The sequence below is a fragment of the Apteryx mantelli genome, chromosome 1 (assembly GCF_036417845.1).
Source record: "Apteryx mantelli isolate bAptMan1 chromosome 1, bAptMan1.hap1, whole genome shotgun sequence".
Lineage (NCBI taxonomy): Eukaryota > Metazoa > Chordata > Aves > Apterygiformes > Apterygidae > Apteryx > Apteryx mantelli.
The window spans coordinates 90,129,535-90,152,109 of record NC_089978.1 but is presented as its reverse complement, the minus strand read 5'-3'; the positions used below and the strand labels follow the sequence as shown (position 1 = coordinate 90,152,109).

At 37.6% G+C, this 22,575-nt stretch overlaps 1 protein-coding gene across 5 annotated transcripts in view; it reads right to left on the bottom strand.

Annotated features, from left to right (window-relative positions):
• The window catches only part of PDK3 (pyruvate dehydrogenase kinase 3), a 71,758-nt gene that overhangs the window by 24,348 nt on the left and 24,835 nt on the right, over positions 1–22,575 (bottom strand). For all 5 annotated transcript variants that reach the window (XR_010884327.1, XR_010884330.1, XM_067297440.1 and 2 more), the window contains 5 exons: positions 17,574–17,645; positions 8,815–8,999; positions 6,617–6,706; positions 2,896–2,973; positions 553–629 (listed from right to left, as the gene is read on the bottom strand). Coding sequence is in view for 3 of the 5 variants with exons in the window: in XM_067297440.1 (XP_067153541.1) it covers positions 553–629; positions 2,896–2,973; positions 6,617–6,706; positions 8,815–8,999; positions 17,574–17,645 (502 nt within the window). In the remaining 2 variants the exon portion in view is untranslated. The remainder of the gene's footprint in view (positions 1–552; positions 630–2,895; positions 2,974–6,616; positions 6,707–8,814; positions 9,000–17,573; positions 17,646–22,575) is intronic.

The following is a 22,575-nucleotide window of genomic DNA, read 5'->3' as shown; positions in this document are numbered from 1 at the left end:
AACTGCTAATATGTTCAATTGCACCACCTAGGGACCACCTATCTTATTCCAAAACCATGCCACTCCTGCAACAGCTCTCCCACATTCCATTTTCACTGTCATTCAAACAATTAAGAAAGTAAATAAAAACAGAACAAAACATACCATTTACACTGTTCAAGAGACACAGACTGCTTTTACAATAAACAGAAGACACTGATCCTACCCAGGCCTCAAATCCACAATAAAGAAGCAATCTTGTGGAAATTGTAAGGCCTTATAATGTATGATCATTGCAAAACTAGATTGTTTATGCTTGCTTTAAATTGATCAGCTGCAAAAGTGCAAAAGGAGAAATGGGAAAAACACAGAAAAATTCCTTAAGTATATAGGGGCATCATAGAGGGTTGTGTGCCTAACTTTTATCACAATTTCAAACAATCTTCACTGGGTTAAGACTAAGCTTAAGAAAGGAAAACTGAAAGAACACTTAAGAGTAACTGAAAAGAATCTTAATTACAACTGTACTATAAGTTCACCAACCCCTTCCAAATATTAAAAAGTGCTACCTACCTTGAACAATTCAAACAGCATATGAAACAGATGAGATGGTACATAAACTACTTGAATAGGCTTGTTTGGAGCTTTAGCTATAAAAAAAAAAGACACCAAACAATCCCTTGCAGCATTTCTATTTACAGTAACAATATGAAACTATAGACAAAGACAATTATGTCTAATTTTCCAAGTGCAAAACATGCTGCATGAAGTGAAAACACAAGTTTCAGTTACAGACATCACCTGAAATGACACATTCTAATGATGATTTTTAAAGTCATCCATGTCAGCAGACTTTGTTTAGATATGAAACTTCACTAAGCAGAGGCTAGTACTGACAGTATTGTTACTTATGACACTTTTTTTTATTATTATTATTATTAACTACCTACTGTTTGCATATGTTTGTAAAAAAAAAAAAAAAACAATATTAAAGCATAACAGACAGGACAAAGGATTCTTAAACTAAAAAAATTGTTTAGTTATTCAAAAGCAAATGTATACATTATTTTCCTTAATGAAAGCATGCAAAATGTAAGGCATTTTTATAAATCTTCAAAATATGTTTCAAAAAGTATCATGATTGTCTTCCTCCATATCATAACTGAATTGTTCTGTCCACTGCTGTCCTTGCTACCCACATTTCAATAGAGGTGCATGTCACAACTCTGCATACTAGAGAGCTGATTCATTCGGCAGGAATATAGTTGCATTTAATACATTCAGTGACAGGTTTGGTGCTGAAGATGCTGTCATCCCTGAACATTCAAATTCCCCTGGCATTAAGTTATACAGTCATAGCTTGTCAGACTTAGCAGCAGTTCACACTGAAGAAACTAGTCTCTAAATTCCTGCTTCACAAACTGCAGGAAGGTGTAAACATGCCTGCAGAAAGGGGCAGGACTATTTAATCTTTTCTAGCACCAAGGGCAGATAATCCCAGTTACTACTTTAAGAGACACACAGAGGGTATATAAACTCTTGTAATTTCTCTAAGATCTGGTGAAAACTCCTAGGAAAAGACGACCAAAACAACATTCTGTATAATTAGTTGCGAGGAAACCTGCTGTTTTACTGACTTTGTCCAAGTCCATATTCCAATTCTTATGCATCAGCAAGTCCACAGCAGTATACAAAATACATGCCCCATCTGTAATGACAAGGACTTACTTGCACTCTTGTTTGAGGAACACAGTATATGCAGAGAACATGTTATTTTCACTCTTGTGGGGTAATTTGAAAAGTTCCTTTCCTCATGTTGATATTTAGTAAGTTTGAAGAAAACAAGTTATCCTTCCCCCTCCCCCTTTTTTGAAGGGATCTCATGATCTTTCATCATCTTGTGATGATGAAATTTGCCCGACCATTGAATCTTTGGACTTTGTCCTCAAATGAATTTTGTACTGAACACTCTGCTGCATCACTCAGTACCTTGTGACGATCTAGCTCTAAAATCAAACACTTGGTTTGGGGTGTGGGGGAAGGTTGGGTTCTTTGATTTTGGGAGAGGGAGGTGGTAGTAATGCAACAGTGTTGCCAACAGCCTTAGTGCAGAAGAGTATTCCTACAAGGCTGAGTTCTGCTTTGAGCAAAATATGTTCCCACATATCATTCCCTCTATTTTGAATTTGTTTTCCATTTCTGAGACTTTTGCAATCCTTTTCCTTCTTCTGAAGTTTGGAAACATTTTAGTTTTGTGTTTGGACAGTTGTCTAAAGTTTGTGAAAGGATCACCCGAGACTATTTTGTAACTTAAAAAAAAAAATCTACTTTTACTATTTCATCAATACAAGCGGGGAACAAAATGATCAGTCAACAGACTGGCAATGATTATCTCATCAGTTTTGCAGTATCCAATTTTCTTCTTAGAGATCAACTAGAAAAATATTTTCATGTGAAAAATTTATGTACAAGACTTCATGCACAGACTATGTGGGAAAAAAAAAAATGTTTCAAATTTTGCCACCTTGCACAGAAGAGCTAACCATCCTGGCCCATGGCCTGAGAGCGGGATTTACAAGCATACTTCAAAATGAAACATAGTTCAGCTCTATTAAAAGATTAGTAGATGGCAGGCCTATTTCTTTCCCAGTAAGGAGAATTCTCAAAGTGATAGTCAGTTCAGCAGGTGGCACTCTGCACGCAGCATCAAGAATTAAGTAAACATGTCATCGTGATAAACAAAAATTCAGGTGCCCATGTAGATAAATTACAAGAGGAAGAGAAGGAACTCTGCATGTAGGACTTCAGGGTTTCAATTATAACTTAAAATTAATTAAACAAAGCTGGAAATAGCAGATATTAGAGATGTTCTTTCTGAAATATATCACTTCAGAATTAAATGAATTTCACAATTACCATTGAATTCTTCAACTTCCAGATCTGGTGCAACCAGATAGTACTGCTCACATAGCATCTTAGCTGTTTCATAAGCATCTAAAAAACAAGAGAACAGAACAGAGATTTATAAAAATCGGCTAAGACAGACTAGCAACATTCATCCTGCATCTGAAAGACTACAAGCAGAACACTCATTTTAGGCACTGGTTTACAAATGTGATGCTGTAACAATTTTAATCCCTTTTTGTCTGTATGCTCATAGCCCATTATCAAGAATGGACATATTCTATTTAAAGTTTTATAAACAAAAGCAGATTACTGGAGACAAACTTTTTTTTTTTTTTTCTTTCCTCAGGGCCTGAAAACCAGAGAAAGGGTCTAATAATAGTTTGACCATAATATCTGCTTATTTGTTATGTCCCAATCACAATTTAATACTTGTTCCTCCTATCTCAAATATAAGAGGATGAGAAAGGATGATATGGACAACCATAAATTCAATTTTTCCAAACATCAAGTTTATGATGCTTGATTTTCAAGCTTTTCTTGCAGAAAAGCTGACATTTTTTAGATTCTTCATTCTTTCCCACCGAACCAAAAACACACCATCATCCAAATCAGGCAATATCTATTGTCAAGTACAGCAAGAAAGTTCAAGCTGTGCTCTTGTCTGAATGATTCTTAATATTCACTATCTCCTTTGCAAAAACATTTCAGAAAAAAGCAGCAATTTTTAGCTCAATGAGGAGAAGCTACAGACTCAAACCTGTTCCAGCTATGCTGCTTAAGTTACCTTAATGAAAGAGGTTTAAGCAAATGAATTTTTTCTCATAATTATTATGGGCAAAGAGCAAGCACATGAACAGATGTGGCAGCTCTGCAGACTGGTAGGAATTTGCTAAGATACTGAACAATTTAATTTGACCAAGCCCTACATATATCTTCTTCCTCCTGTCCAAAGTGACATAACAAAACAAAATAGTCACTGTCAAGAGTCACAGCTATGTGACAGGCACAAGGACAATAAAATCACTGGCCCCCAGAAAGGACTGGTTACTTGCCTATAATTGTGCTCCTTCAAGAAGTGTTGTCTATAGACATATCTATGTATATGCCCTGTTATATGGAAAACTTTATACCAGTTGTTCTGGCATCTGCAAGGCTGGACATATTACACAAGGCTGACATGGATGCTACTTGAGCTCTAATAAAATGGAACTAATCAACACTGGGAATGTTCTCAATCAGCTCTCTAGAAAGTCACATAAAATCAGCTATCCAGGAGGAATCCCTTGTGTCAAGACGGTCAACTCCAAAAACCTCCTAAAAGGGTTCTGTCATTAGCACTACAAAAACATGCCCTAATAAAAAGATCAAAATCCTGTTTAACATCAAAGCTATGCAGAGAACCTCACCCTGGAGTAAACACAACTGGGCAGGGGGACAAGATGCTGGAATATCTACACTTACACAATATTCACAGATACCTCAGAACATCTAATGGCCTTGGGAGTGATCATGTGCTTTAGAAAAAAGGGGCATAAGGAACACAGCCACAAGCTTGAGTCAGTCATCAGAAGCTGAAGATAGCAATGTAGCAATTACAACCATACGGCCCTCTACATGGAGAAAGGAATATGTTATTGTATTCCTAAGAGTTTCCATATCATAGAAGTGGAAATCAGATGTGGATCCATCAGGGGACAGAAGCTGGATTCCTGTGGTGGAAGCCTCAAGGCTTCTGAAAAGCCTATCAATAACAGGCTTGGAATAAACCAAAAGCCCTCATTATATGGATGCAGAGCAAACACAGCCACTACATGAAGCCTGAGAGAACAAAGGCACTCTGAATAAACACATTTGGCCTCTCCAAGTTGAATATATACCTCTTTCAAGAAGCAGCCACCCTGAAACCTTTCCCCTTGAGATGAACAGAAAGGCCCTTCATTATCCACCTCTAGGCAAAAAGTGTTTTTGCCCAGAGGCAAAAAAAAAAAAAAAAAAAAAAAGAGTGCAAAGTCTTATAGTCTACCTTCCTCTAAAACCCAACTCTGTCTTTGACAAAGGCCTAAGACTGTAAAGGAGACATAGTATCATAAGGTTCAAAGCATTCCTCATGTTGTGGCCGGAGGTAAACAGCAGAGTGCAAGATCTGTCAGTACATCTAAAACCCAGTTCCAGGAACGAGCCTGGAGCTGCTCTCAGGACAAAAATAAGCTTATTGCAGGACAGTTAATGAGAGATCTAGAGACCCACCTCAGGCAGTTAGAGAGAATCCTTGGTAGAGCTGCCTTGAAGTGAAGCTCTTTAAATCATTTCTTTCACCTTTGAATGGCATACTGAGCTTGTTGCTACTACATACTGTGCCAAAGTTGACATCTAAACTCTGACAAATTGCTCCAAATGCCACCTGTGCACCAGAACATTTGGGAATGCAAATTAACCCTTCCACCAACTCTAAGAGGAAATGACCCTAATTGCCTTGACTATATAAGCTCTGCCTTTAAGATCATTTTGTTTCTTTCAAAGACAACACTGGACGCTCTGTTCATGATGCCCTCATTTGTTGACAGATATTTCTTCAGATGCAGATCTCTTTCAGCTCTTGACTTAAGAACTGGACTGAGCACCTTCTGACACTATGCACTCCTCTGTCCAAGGCAGATGGCAACTTCAGATTTGATGATGAAAACAGATTCAAACATTGCTATTAGAAGTATTATTAAAATAAACAACAAATCTGCAACATATGCTATCCTGAGGTCATAGCAGAGTACGATCAAAAGAAAAGAAAGGTTTGAAAAAAAGGCTGCTTTAAAGCCAAAAGGCTGGAAACCAATAAGCCCTGATAATAGCAAAAAGCATCTACACTACAAAATAGGCTATCATGCAGGTCAAATTCTGCCATAAGATTGCTTGCTCTTGCTTTCCCAAAAGCTGAGAGAAAGCAAGGGGGAGAAACACATTTTTGCCCTCCTGTAACTGCATAAACAGCAGTGAAGGCTAGAGAGCAGGATTCACTCCTACAGCAAAAGCTATTTGTAAATAGATATACTCAGAGCGTGAATCTTCAAACAAGCTCTTGAAGGGGGCAACATTGCCTCATGCATATGTACTAACATTCTGCAAGCATATGAACATTCCTAACATTAAGTAAGTAGATTTCAAATGGGAAGGTGCCAGATTATTCAGATACAGTCATGACACGTCTTCTGTACCAAGAACAGACTGTGATATGTTCAGATGCACATAGGCTACATGATGAAATGTGGTGTTTCATTAAAGTATCCATACACCTGAGGACATTTAATAAATCAGTCTTTAAGGAAAATCAGAAAATTGCATTTATTCTTAATTTTTTTTAGTAACAGTATTAAATAAAAAAGCAGTACCTAAGAACCTACCCCTAGGTATTTTGGAGGAAAAAACACTTAAGGTTTAACAAAACATTAAGATACTTAATCTGGTACTTAAGAAGGACAGATTAAAGTTATAAAAAATTCATTTGTCTTCCTAGTTCTGTTAATATACTGCAAGTTGCGACTTTCTAAATTATGAAGACATTAGAAATTCTCAATAAGCTCATGAGCTTATTTGTAAGCAACTGAAGATCTTTCATTTATTTTTTTTTCAGTTTATTAAGCAGACATAAATTTTCAGTCTTTTGTATCTGAATAATAAATGTATGAATATTCTAAGTCTGGGGGGATCAACAAAAATATTAGCTTGATCTCCTTACCTTTAACCACCTCAGCCACATTACAATTAGGATCAATACTTCCAATATGTTTGGGATGAGCAGGATTAATATCGCCTCCAAAAAGAAGTGCTAAAAGGAAAAGGAAATGGCAGCAAATTGTCTATTACACTTGAAGCAGCACAGAAAACTTAAATCAGATGACATCTGAAACTTACTGGATAGCACATCATTTTGTAAAAAGATACTCTTCCAAATTGCCAAAATCCTTGTTTAGGAAGACTGGTTACCCCCTTCCTCTCCCCCCCATCCCTTATCGCTAAAACTAGTTAACATAGAAATAAAGGTATGTGAGGGTTAAGGTGAAAATCTCCATTTCAAACTGGACTACCAAATTAGGTACAACTAAATTGTAAAATGCTTCATTCATATCATTATGTCAGTACAGGAGCAGTCATAATAATGGAAATGTCAATAAAAAGGACTGAAGAACTGTAAGACAGTGTTAAAAGCCTTTTACACTCACCTAAGCTGCAATTTCACAGTCAGGAGAGAGGTCTCTCTCTCTCAGCTTCCTCCCTGACTTTCAGCAGTATATTCCCCACTCCCTCCTTTGCTCAAAGTCTGGAACTCACCAGACCCTTCACTGACCCAGTTTAACTCTTAAAAAAGCAGAAATATTTTATACATTTTTGCAGGGGCGATTTTCTCCTGTTTGCAACTAGTCAATTCTGATAAAGAAACAGAGGCAGTAGGAAGTAAGCAAAAGACAAGATGGAAGATTTTCCTATTCCAGTGATGGCAAGCAAATACTCTGGCTCACTGCACCTTGTAGAACTGCACTGTAAGAAACAGTTTGTCCATAATGAATTAAACAGAACTAGAAAGTACATAAAAACCTGTTTCCAAATTCTGCTTTCCAATTGCTTTTTTTCCTTTTCAGTGTTTCAAGACTGATTTTTGCCATCATGGATAGATCACTATGGTTTGTTAGCACAGAGAAGTTCTACTAGTTTAACTGAACTTTAAGCATCTGTAAGCTGGTGTAAGTTTCAAACAGTTAAATGAGAATGTCCACAGGGAAAGCAACTTCAGTTTAGTGAAATAAATTCATTATTTTAGAATTAATGCAAATTATGTTCATACTTGGTCTAGAATTTTTGTTAGGATGAAGCTTTGACTTATTGTTAGCACTCTTCTAGGAAGGCCTTTGACTTGTTTTGTTTCCGTCATTTGTCTGCCCAGATAAAAGTAAAGGAAGTTGCATATATATCTTACCTCTTATGCTTTGCCACATGGAAGTTATTTGTAGCCACATAATATGACATTTGCTGATCACATAAAAGGTTATTAGAAAAGCATATAACTTATAGGAAAATACCTTACACTACTCAAGTTTTGTTCCCTGTTATCTGTCATGTACCCGTATTTCTAAGGGCTCATAAAAGCAGAATACCGGGCCGTGAATGAAGCTCTAGAGCTAAAGGTAAAAGATACACTATAAGAGATCACAATATTGACCTTAACTTTGTGCAGATCACTTTCTACATGGGGGCACAAACTAGTTATGTGCAAGTAACTCCTTTTACTCTGCAATACGAATATATTAAAAAAAGTGTTTACCAGTAACATTATTAAACAATGAAATAGAACTAATGACAAAGAATGAGTAATTTTAGTATTTATTCATAAATAGGGAGTGGGAAGTAGAGGCAGATAAAGGTGATAATTTAAAACTTAAGTTAGAAATACTCAACTCACTCAACTCCTTTAGAAGGCAAGAAAAAAGTCCAGATAAGCTGCTGAAAAATTAACAATGAAAATACATATAGTGTACAAGCTCTTCAAAACCTTTGGCAACCTTGGGTTTGATGATGAAATAAATGTCAACTTGACAAACTATGCTGATAGATTTGCGAGCAGAAAGATACAGCTGCTCTACCACTACCTAAAAATAGTTCATGTGTTACTATGCAAGGCATCTCTGCCAAAGAGATTAAAAAGTGACAGCCACACTGACGAAGCCAGACAATTCTGGAAGAAAGAGTTCTGGTGTTTTGGATTCATTTTTGGTAACTGAAAAAAGTACAAAAATAACTAGTTGCCACTATACCATTTACCATAATTAGTACAGAATAGTAAGAGTTAGTCATGAGTATGAAAAATACCAAAACAAAGCTATGTCAGGTTTACAGGCAATAACTAATGAGATCTCAAAGATGAAAAAAGCAATTACTTACTGTGTTGGTTAATAAGCATACGGAAAGAGATGCGGTTGGTGTAGAATCTATCTAGAAAATACTGGATGTTACTGCTAACAAATGGATCAAAGCCATATTTTTCCTTGTATTCAATCACCCCTTGTGCCATGGTTGGAACCACATCATTGTGTCTGTTCCTGACTTTAATTAAAACATCTAAAAAGCTAAAGGAAACAAAATTAGAAACAAAATGTTAAGAGTATAATTAATCTTAACTTCTGTTTTCAACTCCTCACAGCATAATCATTTTATCTGTTATTTACTATCTCTCACAGTCAATATAAAATCATTAAAAGGGAGAAATCAAAATAAAGCACTACCTAAAAAAGCCTATTTAAGGAGAAATATTACATCAGCCTCTCATGAGGGTGACACATTTAGGGCCTCAAATTCAATTCTTTCTCCCCAAAACATTCATTTAAATTAAGTCTCTCCTCACTGTTAACTCGGAACAAGATATGAAAAAAAAATATATATATATATATATATATATATATATATATATATATATATATGCACCCTAGTAACTCTCATATTCCCTGCATCCAACTGTGGCTGGGAGACCAGAGACATAACCAAGGAGAAAGCAACCTGATGACCTTTCACAATTTCCTGAGAGGTTTTACACTTTAGACTTGCTTCCAAGCCCCTCACCACCCACAGTTTAATTTTAGAGTGTGTTTCCTTTACCCGACATCTACTCTGGTAAGTTTAAACACCAGGATAGGTAATTATTTGTGCGACTTGGGTTCACTTTCCTTTTACACCACTGGATGGCAGAACACATACAACGGTGCTTTTTTTTCTCCTTTCTTTCTTTCCCTAAGGATCCTTCCCTGCAGTAGGTCCAGAAGTTTTAGGATATGACTTCCATGGCTTTTAACAGTACCTATTTTGAAACAGCTTGAACAATTCTTGTTTTTCCTGTCAAGGCAGCTCAACACTTATGATCTTCAAAGTGCTCATCCTTTCTATTCACATGCAAGCTCATACACACTTTAAACAGGATATTAATAGCCTTGTAAAGCCTAGACATGAAAAAATCAGCTCTACTCAACTCTGCCACATTCTCTAATATTAACAGATTATAAACACCATAATGATACGTTCTTCTTAAAAAAGACACACAGAATAAAATGCAGACTTCCAAAGAAAGCAAAATTTGTTAGGTTATGCCTAGATCTGCAGATCTACAGATCCCTTTTTAAAAAAAAGAACCAACTGCAAAACATTCTCAGTAGATATATAACGAACACGGAAAATGCGATAATGTATTAATTATTTTATTAGAAGTACAATGCACACCAACTAAGGCAGGAAAGTACATTAAAACCATCAAAAGTAAAAAGGCTACCAATTAGCCACTAGATTTAAAGCAGATGCTTCTTTCCTTTTCACAACCAGTTGTCCAAGAAGACTGAAAGTAAAATGTACCATTCTTAACAAGTGATATGCTTTTAAAATGATTTCTCCCACTCTACATTGCCAGCTGCAAAGGAATGTAGGATTCATTTTCAACAGCTTTTTCACCAGCCTCTGTCTAATCACCAGTTTTTGCAGGTGTATTAACAAACAATCCATTAGTCTTTCAAAACTGTAGTTCATTGCTTACAAAAGGGGAAGTCTTAACTGCCCAAGTCCCCAATCTGAAGACTTGCACAGTACAGAAAGACTGCTTTTACCTACTCATCAATCTTGCTGACAGGATATCTTAAACCATTTTAATGCTTAAAAGGTTTGTAGACTCTTCTTGTTTATTAAGTCTTGATTCTGTGTGATCTGTAGCCACCCAGATCAGAGTTAAATGATAAGGACACAGGTTTCAACAATTTTTCATTTCTCTGCTTCACAGCTGAGAACAGCAAAACAGTTTTGGTTGCAGAGGAGCACAGCAGCATAAAATCTTGTTTTCCCTGCTATTAATGTTTTTTTAATGTTTCATATCAATGACCATGCTGGCTTAAAACTAAAGTCTTCAAAACAAACCTTTTATTCAACAGTACAGAGGTCAAGATACACGGTGGTATGTTCAGTCCAGGGAGACTTACCTGCCCCGTGTCCCAAATGGGGCATTCAGCCGCTTCTCTCAACCGGAAGGTTCACAGACTCAGCAGGGGCAGTAGTGTTAGCTTTCTGGACAAGACTAGTGCCTAGCTGTACTCAAGCTTTTTCTCTGTTTCAGAGCAAAGAGATTAGCTTAAAAAAGAGCTGAGAAGCAATACTGACAATCGTAACATCTAAACCCCAATAACTAATAGCACTGTCTACTGACTCGCTGGCAGCTTTGCTTTTTGTTTTTAAATAGCCCCACTACCTACGGTATATACCTTACTGTGCTTACACGTTCCAGGAGGGCAAGCTCCTCTCTGACATGCCGCTACCAAAGTGCTTCAAGGCACAGAGCATGCCAGATGGGCAAGCAAAGGCCTGGGACGTTTACCTGTCACAGAGCAGCAAGTTATAGCTCAAGTTCAAACAAGTGCAAATACACACAGGAAAGGAATTCTTCAGTATTACAGGGAGAGGATGGCCTCCTGTTCTGTTTTCAAAGCTGATTTCACTCAAATGTTTCCATGAACTAGATGCTTTTAAAGGACCAAACGCATGGAAGTATATATGCACATTACAAGGTGCTGAGGCAGAAGCCAGAACTAAACATGTCTCCTTAATCTTGCCATTCCTTTCCCCCCTCCTCCACACCCCCATGCAAACCCCAAAAGGCATCTGAAGCTTTTACTTGTAACCATATTGTGGGAGAATGCATCGAGGATTTTTTAAAATACTCTCTCATGGGACTGGCTGAGAAAAATCAACTGCAGGATAGTTCTGAAAATTTTATTTGACTTATTTTAACTTTAATTTCATTTTTCAAAATTGTGTCTCGTATTTACAAAACCACAATGAATAAATAATACAGTTTGACAGATGAGAAATTATTAATGTGAAGCTATTTCAGTTGAATGAGCTTCAGTGGGTTCTGTATTAACAAAAGAGTGTTTGAGACATCAGCATAGCTATTAAATAAATTAAACCCATAGATTTCTGCAAAGACAATTAACAAATGTCACAACACGAGTTACTATGTAACTTTCTAATGACTATTATTCTGTTTTGATCTATCACAGTAGAAGAAAAGGAGACAAAAACATTTTTCAATATAAAGGCAGATGGAATTTTTCTAGGTCCATTTTATGGATAGTATGATCTGAAGAACTAGAGAAAAGAAGAAAGTAGTCAAAAAGCTAATTTTAAATGCAACATATCTGCAATGGGATTTTTTGTTTGTTTTGGGGTTGTGTACATGAGGTTTGCTTTGTTTAGGTTTTTTTGTTTCTTGTTTTGAAGAAGTGCTTGCTGGTAGTTGAGAATCACCAGAAAGACACAAGTTCACACTCTGAAAGATTTCTCTACTAGAAAGTGTAGTAAAAGTAATATTAAAGAGCATTATAAAAGTACTATAAAGTAATATTTCACCTTACTTCAAAGTAATAAAATGGCATCTTCTGAATCAAATCTGCTTCAATATTTACTTATTTCAAACTGCTAACAGAATCACTGTTTTAATCTGTGTTGCAGAAAGGAAATTTCTTTTTCTTTACTAAGTTTCTTCAGAGTATGTTATGTACATGCACATTCACCTTGATACTGCTTTAGCTGCTCGCAGCTCCAGACCCGCCCCCTGCCACCCCCCACACACACCAGGAAAGAAGGTAGGAGAAAGACAAAAATCAGCAAAGAAACTCACAGGTATAGGGGGTGGGGTAAGCTGGGTTTGAATGTACATATGAACAACACATTTTACAAAACCTTCATTTTTCGAAAAACAATTCTTCCTTTGTGTGTTTATCAGCCCGCGTATTGACACTCCGGGAAATTGCAACACCCCCCCCCCCCCCGTTAGTTTACACACACTACCAAGTGTCAGCACCTTATCTTAACACTCCTGCAACCACACGGCCTGACAGAACTGTGAAAAGCTTTCCACCTGACTACTCTACAGCTCAAGGAAAGATATTCATGCTATCAAAAATGCAGAGGTTTTGGAGCTTTTGCCATATGCCCATATGACTGACAGCAACACTGACCTGACAACCATGTGGTAAGTCAGCAGCATACAGGCCACTAAGCAGCAGAACCACCATAATAAAGAAACCGAATCACCTCTAAACCTCTGCATCACAGAAATACTGTGACACAAAGTCCCTTTTAAGGATTTTGTCCAATGTACATGAAAAGGCAACATATTTTGGAATGAACAGATGTCCTCAAACTCATGCATTGAGAGCAGACATAAATTGGGCTAGATTGACAAGGAGTTTTTCAGCATCAGCATTAGTTTAGTCTCTGCTGATACCTGTTCAGCCCCTCCAGTGTGCCAGTACTGCTGCTTTTTTGTAAGCCATGTGGTGCAATAGATCAGGGACTAATATGGCTATTTTTCAGCCAAATCAATTTCCTATTCACTTTATTGCATGGCTTCATAGACAGCTATGCCAGTACATGGACAACATCCATAATCCCAGAACACTGATATGGAAAATGTTCTCCTCAGAAAGACCACCCTGAATTCTTCGAATATCTGACTGGGCTCCCCGGACAAGCAGACATGTGGCACAAATAGTCAGAGGACATTTTTATATACACCACAGGGAGAGGGTAAGAGGGTCTCTAAAAAGAAACAAGCAACGTGAGCAGAGGAGGACAGAGGAACAAAATGCTCCAGCTATTGGGAAGTCATGCCTGAGCCCCGAGCATCCAACCTGGCCTCGATCCAAGCTGAGTGGTCAGCCAAAGAGACAAGACACAGGCCCTGTCTTAAAGGACAACTGGAAAACTTTCAGAGATCTTTAAGAAATGTTAGAGTTTACCAAGGAATTAAAGACACCCCCTCCCCTTCCAAATCTGGCACTAAAAAAAACAAAAACAAAAAAACAAAAACAAAAAACAAAAATAACTCTACCTTGACAAAAAAAGTTTTTCTAGCTGCTGGCAGGTACTCAAGGCTGCTAAATACCTGCATTGGAAAGAGTCATACCAACAACAATACTCAAGTCATCACGTGACTGACGTCAGAAAACTGGGACGTAACAGGACTACCGGACATCTATCTCTGAATACGATACTGGTGACAAAAGACTATTTTCTTTAGAACTGAGGCAGGGCACAGCTGTGGATATCAAACCTCTTTGCAAAATGGTTTTGGTTCCTTTTCTCGCTTGAGATATTGTTAACTTGACTATCAGTAAAAGGAGCTGAGGTCCACCTCAGCTGACCAAAAGACCAACAGGGTGCTCATTCCATTACCAAAAAAAATCAACTCTAGAAGCCTTCACGATTTTTGAGAGCCTGACCTGGACACCACATTCAGCTCCACACAAAAGCTCTTGGGGCAGAAGAACTTTCATCCAGGGCAGTCTCAGGTTTTCAAATATTAATTAAGTTAAAGGAAGAAGAGATGAGCCCACTATGAAATGCACATGTCATCTGATACCACACAGGGCACTAACAAGGATGGGCAATGTGATGTCTAGAGCCCCAAGGATGCAGGTCTGGGTCTAGTGGCTTTTCTGTAACCTCAAGCTAGCAGCTATAGCTCAGTGCAGGAGCAGGACTCCAGCTGAGAGGAATCAAGAGACGGAGCAGGCTCCAAACCCCTCTTTATACATCACCATATACCTGATACACAGAGATACACATCACAGATACTGTTAGATTAAGAAAGACTCTGGTTCAAAGGACTGGGCACACTTCACAGTGTGAACTTCCACGTGTCTTTCTCTAAACAAACTGATCTGGTGAAGTAAGTACTATTGCTATTTATACATCACTAAAAACACTACCCACAAAGTTGCAGATAATGGGTCAAATTCTGAATTCAGTGATGCATGGAATTACAAAGAACAGAAAAGTATTATGTAAACATAACTGAACTCTTGGAACTCATTTTCTTCCATTGATAAGTAGTTCATTAACTAGTAGAGTTACCAGTATTCCCAGTTCTCCTCTGACCACAAAGATATAAAAGTAGGATAGGGCTAGACACCTGCAATATGGAATACTGGTACAGCAGTTGAGTAATTTTTTTTTTTAACTTTATTCTGCTGGGTTATTACAGCTGAAATATGGACACGGTTGTTAAGAGTAATTTTAAAAAGACTCAGTTTGCCAAGAATACTGAAATAATTGCTAATTACAGCTCAAGATTTAATTAAATGGCATAGCCTTCAGAATGTTAGGAAGAGTTGACACACAAAGAGCAGAAAAATTAATCTGACCTTCTAATCTTAGGTAGCCTACCCAATATTGTAGCCTACCCAATAAGAATAAATTTGATCTTTAATCAGATAATTTGGGTTTTTTCTCTTTTCACTGTCAGAGTCCCTAGCTGGCCTTTATCTCAGTTCCCAACATCTTTATTTAATTATAAACACATATAATACTATAATTGCAAGGTCTCAAAGATTTTGACAATTATTCTGAATGAGTAAATATTTGGTACATCATACTAATTTAGAGCATCTCAAACAAAATTTTACATTACAATAAAACAGTATTAAGAATGCCCATTGTCCATATGAAAAAGCCAGATAACACATCTGGCAATCATGAACAGACTCCAAAAACAGGTCCCCATGGTAACTTTCTAAAATATCAAGCATTTTTAAAACATTTGAATATTTTGATCTACCTTAAACTTCTGAAATCCACAAAAAGCTGAAATTTAATTACCTAAATACGGAACATAAATGGTACTAGAAGCCTCATAACCACCTTGCCTCGAGCTGCACATTCAGAACATTATAGGTTTCATAAGATCTGTGTTACATTTGCCAGGCTCACTTAGTTATCTAAGGCTGCACATGTCATCTCAAAGGGCAACAAACATCCAAGTTTTGGCAACTTAATCCCATTCAAAATGTTCTTTTAAGTCAAATAGTAGGAAATCTTATTGCTAAACTAGTCACAAACAGACATTCTTATCCCATCAGCAAACAAGCTGTGAATACAGAATCACAGAAAGTAACAGCTAGAAATGGTGAAAGAGATCATCTAACTCATCCATTACAGAATAAGCATATCCATTAAGCATCACCAAAAGATGTCTAAGCTGTTCTTGAAAGCTTTTAATACAGGATGTCAGAAGACTGTAGACCAGTCTGTTTCAATTTGTTCTCACTAATCTTAGAATTTGTACTTTTTGCCCTGTATGCAATCTCAACTTTAATAAAAAAGATCAGCTATTTTGTAGCTCTTTTTTCCTTCATGGAGAGCAACTGATCATGCTTTATTAGAGTGTATTTTCTACACACTCACAGACTTCCAGAGTCCCTTCAATCTCCTCTTTGCTAGTCTAAACAAATCCTTTCAACTTTTCTCAGAGATGGAATTCTCCACACCTTTAATTCTTGAGCCTTTTCCCTTGATACTGTCCATTTGCGTTTTAATTCTTTAATAGGTAGCACCCAGAACTGCTCACCAGCTCAGGACTCACACTGAGAAAATAGTTACTTTCCACTTGTTCAATAACAGTACAGTTGACTCACTCAGCCTAAATCCTTGCCTTTCTTCGGCAGTTCTGCCACTCAGCTAATCTGTTTTTTCTGCACTTGATTTTCTCCTGCATGCACTTTGCACTTAAAAAATAAAGTGAAAAGAACTCGGAGAATATCCCCACAGCTAAAAAAGTATATAGTCTCAAATGCACTACCTAATGAAACTCATAACAAAGCTAACATAACATGCCAGTTAATGAATCTGAAGCTAATGCTGTTTTTCAGTTACATTAAGCTAACTGGATGAAGACAAAACATCATTTTTGCACAACGCAGGTCACATCTTGCACAGAGCTTTTATTGGACTGCAAAACATTTTATGATCATTACTATCAAGCACTGCCTCTTCTGTCAGAGTTTCCAGAGCCTAAAAGAGAATTCAAGTTTAAAAGACAAGTTGCCCTATGAAAACTAAGCAAGAGAACAAAAAATCTGTAAGAACTAATCACCTGAAACAAAGTTGACTGCTGTATGGTAGAAGGTAAGTATAGACCATGTATTTTTATTTTGCTGTTACTCCCTGATACATGCATGTAGATAGATAGATGACACATACACACATATATATATGCACATAGTGGTGCACATATCTTCACTTAAACATTCTGAGTCTGTTTTGTCTGTACAAATTTCAAAGAAACATTCTGATGGCAATTTTATAAGTTGTTGATAAAGAAAATTTGCTAAGCTTTCCTTTCGTCTCAAAACATAAGCAGTCTTATTCAATGAGGTAGCTGAATGCCAGTAAGTGAAATCCACGAAAAAAGTTTTTAGATAAAAAATTGACACATTCAGTGCTTTCAATTTAAATTTTCATAGTATTAATATGCTAATATACATTACATAAAACAGAGTACCAAGCTCAATAAATACCAAAATGACATTTTAGTAGTATTTGCTATATGAGTATATTCTTGCATGCACGTTGTCTTTTTAATATAGCCTCAGAGGAAGTATTTCATGTCATTTCTTAATTTATTAGATTGTACATACACAACATACATTGTTTAAATATGCTTTGATTTTCAATACTCAGCTCTAGTTTATAATTTTGGTCTTTACTGCAAGAATTCTACCTTGCAAGTAAGATCACTGCTTTGTTACGGTACCAAAAAAACCCCAAACTGTTTTTGAAACATATTGTTATTGGAAAAAAAAACTGTCATAGGAAAACAAATTACTCACTCATCCAAAACATGAGGATCCTCAGGACTTTTATTTTCATATTCTAAAAGCTCAAGGAAGCTCTGCATGTACCTGAAATAAGCAAAGATGATACAGAAAGAGTTAAAATTAAAACACTTAAACCCAAATTACTTTTGAATTTTTTTAAACATTAAAACTACAACTTTATCCGAAACAACAAAAGCACAGTAAAAAGTTCTCTGCAAAGGGCAAAATGAGATGGGACACTGTAACAAAGGGAAAGAAAGCAACTACAATATATTATACTGAGTTAAAAAACAGTATGTGTGACTCTATGGTCCACACTTCACAAAAACTGCCATTCAAATCAGTCTATAGTTAACAGGAGCATTCCTCCTCTTCAGTTAGGTCTGTAATTTCAGGTAACTTAGTTCATCCCTGGGTCTCGATTTCGTAGTCATCCACTTTATATAAATGTTAGTTTGCTCCTACATTCTTCATGCAGCGATCTAGCTTTTCTTCCAAAAATCCTCCGGTAGAGTTCTGAAGCAAGCGCACTCCAGGGAATGCCCCCAAGAAGTAGTGTGGACAAGGCTGTATTGAGTGGGTCCTACAACAGTATCCCCAGAAACTATGCACCTTCAGACACTCCCGTATCTCCTCACACTGTATGTCACTCAGGGCACATCACACTACCTTCAATTTCGTAAAAACACTGCTCTAAGGCAACACAGCTCTCCTTAGAACTTAGATTGGCTCAAGCAGGCTATGAAACCTCATCCTACGTTTTCAAGTTAAAGCAAAGCTTAAGACAGCACTGCTATCCACATGACTCCCTCCAGAACCACATGCTGCCACTCCACCTCCCAATTCAGTTCCAGCCATTGCAGGACAGTGAGAGGAACCTGATCAGTATCCTAAAAGCTATTTTTCCTTTTTGGAGGCTGGTTAGTTTTAACGTGGATCAGTAGCTGACCTTATCTCAACTGTCAGACTCAAAACAAAGGGAGCAGTGGAAGCCCATGGCTGAAGGCAGAGAGTGGGCAGGACTCTCACCAGCAGCGCACTTCCTATACCTCCCAAGAACCTACCTACACCCTATACCTACTACCATCCTACTTAAGTAGGATGCCTCGGTTTAGTCACAATTACAAGGTATCACAGATGGGGAAAGGAACAGGTTTCCTTTGATGAACAGTGCACAAAGAGTTCTTCCAAAGTGAGCATCATTATACAATGCGTTAAAAAGAATCTAACAGAAGCACACTGTAACTCCAACTCATTAGGAAGCCAACTTCACCAACATACAGAACTTCAATAGGAGATCCACGTTACAGACATTCCAAAAAAAAAAAACCCAAAACTTTTTGGAGGTTTTAACCACATCTCTCCACATCCACACAGGAAACGACAATTTATGTAAATAAGCAAGAAGCAGAAAATACTTCAGGAGAAGAGCTAACAAATTGTTAAGAAACCTTTTAATAGTGAAGTGCACCAACATTTGAAGTTAGGTATGAAATGGAGCCAAAATGTTTACCTACTGCCAGGATGATTATTCTGTATCAGCACTGCTTAAGCCAAGGGAAGGAAAGAACATGAAACGGAGGTAGTCACAACCATAAGTGATGAAGAGCAGAGACTTAAGACAGGAAACATGTAGAACTGAGACCTGTTCTGCAAATATTGAAAACTGGACATTACCCCAATTCTCCTGCCAGAGCACAGGTCCTCTTTGAAAATCCACTTACACATAGCAACTATAGTGGTGCAGGAACCTGTACACAGAGGACAAAAAGTGCAGTGGGGCCAACAACTTTATTAGGCAGAAAAGTACTAGGAAAAGAAAGTTTGACTATAGAAATCATGTAAAGCTTCTGGAACAGTCCAGAATGACTCCAATGGAGATGAGCTTTCCCTTGGCTAGAGAAAAATCCTTAGATTTTTCCAGGGAGATTAGAATTTTCAGCAGGGTCAGCATGGCAACATTAGCTTCTGTCCTTCTGTTTTGGTCCTACTGCAACTGTTGCAAACGTCTACAGAAATGCTTAAAAGGTTGTTTGCCAGTTACAAGTTTGGGAAGGAGCTGATGTCTCTAGTACTGCATATTTTAAAACTTAGTCTCTTGCAAAGCTAGAAGATTAGCAACAGTTTAGAACCGTTACACCATGCTTCCATGAATTCAAGAAATTGTCTAGGGTTGCTTCAGGAAACAGGCTGTGACTTTGTAGAGCCATAGCCTACTATTCACCACATACCTGTTCCTGAAGAGTGCGACGTTTAACTATTTGAAAGATAACGAAGCAGTCCTTCCAAAGAGAAATCTTTAATGGAAAAGAGAAGGTATGCAGGGACTTAAGACATGCACACAATTTAACTATACAGGGACAGTATATATGATGTGGAAGATGGAGAGGCAGAGGCAAAATCAATTTGGCAGCTGGCTTTGCAAACGGGGGAATAAGGAGAAACTCATTTCCTTTGAGAACGAGTCCTTGCATGCATCTCCCTTTTCATAATTCTCATGAGAAAAAAGATGCTTCACTTTCTGAACTCAGTTCCTTCATCTATAAGACTGAACACCAAACATAAATCTTTTAGTGCGAGCATTCTCACTCCTTGTTTTGAAGAGGTACGTTTTCTTCAACATCTTCATCCTCAGATGAATCAAGGTCAGTCAAGTCAATCAAGGGTAAAGGATGGAAAAAAAGGCATAACAATGACAGTTAGCAAAGCACAATATTAAACAATTGGCAATGGAACTCCAAAACGAAAGATGGAGAAGTGGTGGATGACAGGGGGTTGCTGTGGCACTTTAAGGCCTCAGTATGGCTCTGCAGAAGCAAACAATTCAGAAGACAATTTTGATTTCTTGCCAAACGAGGCAATGTAATGCAGAAGACTTAAGACTCATTGCTGTACCCAATCTTGCTGCAGTCAGTGAGGGACAAACATTGCTCTTTCACAACCTCTAGTGAATTTATGACTCTCAGCAATGAGTTTTCACTACCTCCTTCACTGTTTCTTCAATAAACAACTCTTTCTTACCTAAGACCCTGTCAATAAAATGAATTTGAGGAAAGAATTCAAGTCATCCAATCCATATTTGTCTCAAAGACAGAACTGACTTTCTGGACTTTTTCTGGGTAGCCAGAGAAAAGGGTATCATTCATGAAGTGTCCTCTTGCAAATACAGTTAGGAACTAAAAAAGCCACATAAACTTGACACAGTCAAGAAATTCATCACTGTCAGGTTTGACTAGTTTCCTCAGGCTGTGGGCTGTAATATATCAAACAAGAAATCTAAAATCTCCAGGGCTATAACCTTCCTTAGCAGTTAAATAAGTATTTGCCACCTTAAATTTGTTTCTATGTGTTATAAAGGAAAATTGGCAACATACTTATTTGATTCTACCCAGCAAATACCTGCCTGATCTCTGTGAAGGAGTCTTATTCTATTCCTCAAATACAGGTAGATCTCTTGGCGCTTAATAACTGTGTCTACATGCGTATTTCAATTTCCAAATCGAAACCAGCAGTATGGTTTTGAAAGGAATCTTCCAAATAATCCCCATTTAATACACTTTGATTAAATTTGCAGAGTTGTTTTAGCACTACAAATCTGAATCTTTTCAGGAGAAATGACAATGGAAGCTTCTGTGGACGTTCAAACGTGCCAAAACCCAATGCAGTTGTCACAGCCTGAACCAGTCAGCGGGCCAAAACACTGTGAGGTTCTCTAGCGCAGGCAGAGCACAACACACGCCAAAAACCACCTCTGGAACTGTCACAACTTTCCTCTACACTGCAAAGTGCATCTCATGTTACATAAAGAGCCAAATGCTGTATGCGTCACCAAGTTTGTCAGCCACCATCCCTCCATTCTTTATGCTCCTTTTTCATCCTTTCAGAACTTTCTATTGGTTTGAAACCTTTTTTCCCTTCCAGCTTTAATTTCTGTTGCTGCCCTCCCTGTTTCATGGAAGCGTTTATTTCTTTTCCTTGTCTTGTCTTTATTTCCCTCCACATACCCTTCTACACATTAGTCCACTCTTCTACTGCCATCTTCATAATGGCAACAGCAGCTCTTTCAGGCCCCTAGAAAATCCAGGGTTGCAAACTCAGTTCTCCAAGGAAATTCAGAAATCTGTGCTATGAGAGAGCTGACAACTTCTCTGATCACAGGTAAGTCAGAGGACATTATCAGGAGGCTGTTGACCCCTGGCTGTCATCATATAGAAATATGAAAGCCTCATTTCTGAAGATCCATGAAAACCACCACACTTAAGAAGCAACACAGCAGATGCTTCTTACTAGAAATATCCTACTAGAGGTCTCGGAACACTGGTAATCCAATGGTCATCTGATGATAACAAAGCAATGAATATTTCTGGTACTAAATGTAGCTGATACCTGATTTTTATGCTATTTTAATTTGGTTGTTCACTGTTATTGGTTTGCTGTACTGAGATTTGTATACTCTGCTTGCTTATGGGGACACTGGTCCTAAGACTGCTAACCCTAGAATAATCAACCATGTCACTAATCCTGTATTGAAGGATCAGCACTTTTGCTAGTGTACCAGGCAGAGGCAAGCGTTTCTCTCATCTAATGAAAGAAGACATTGTGCAGAAAACTGTCTCAGTCAGAAAAAGACTAAAGCAGGTCTCAACCAGAAAGAAGCAGCCAAACCTGGTCACCAGACTTCAGTGCAACCAGCAGGCAGAACAGCTTCTGAAGTCATTACGCTGCAGGCCCAACGTATAGCACCAATGAGAAACTGAAAGTTTCTGAAAGCAAAGAAAGTTACATAAACTAAATGCTCTAAGGAAATTCATGAGTAGACTACGCTAATTTGTTTAGTCTCTGTGGTGATGGAGAAGCTATAGAAACTAGGCAGTGCTTTTCCTTTATATACGATTAGCAACAATATCTCAAAGATGTCTCTTTCTGATTCAAGAGTAAGTCATTATTACTTTAGAAGTCAAATTTGTAGTTCATTAGCACAAACACTGTGACCAGTAAGTTAAAAAGACCAGCT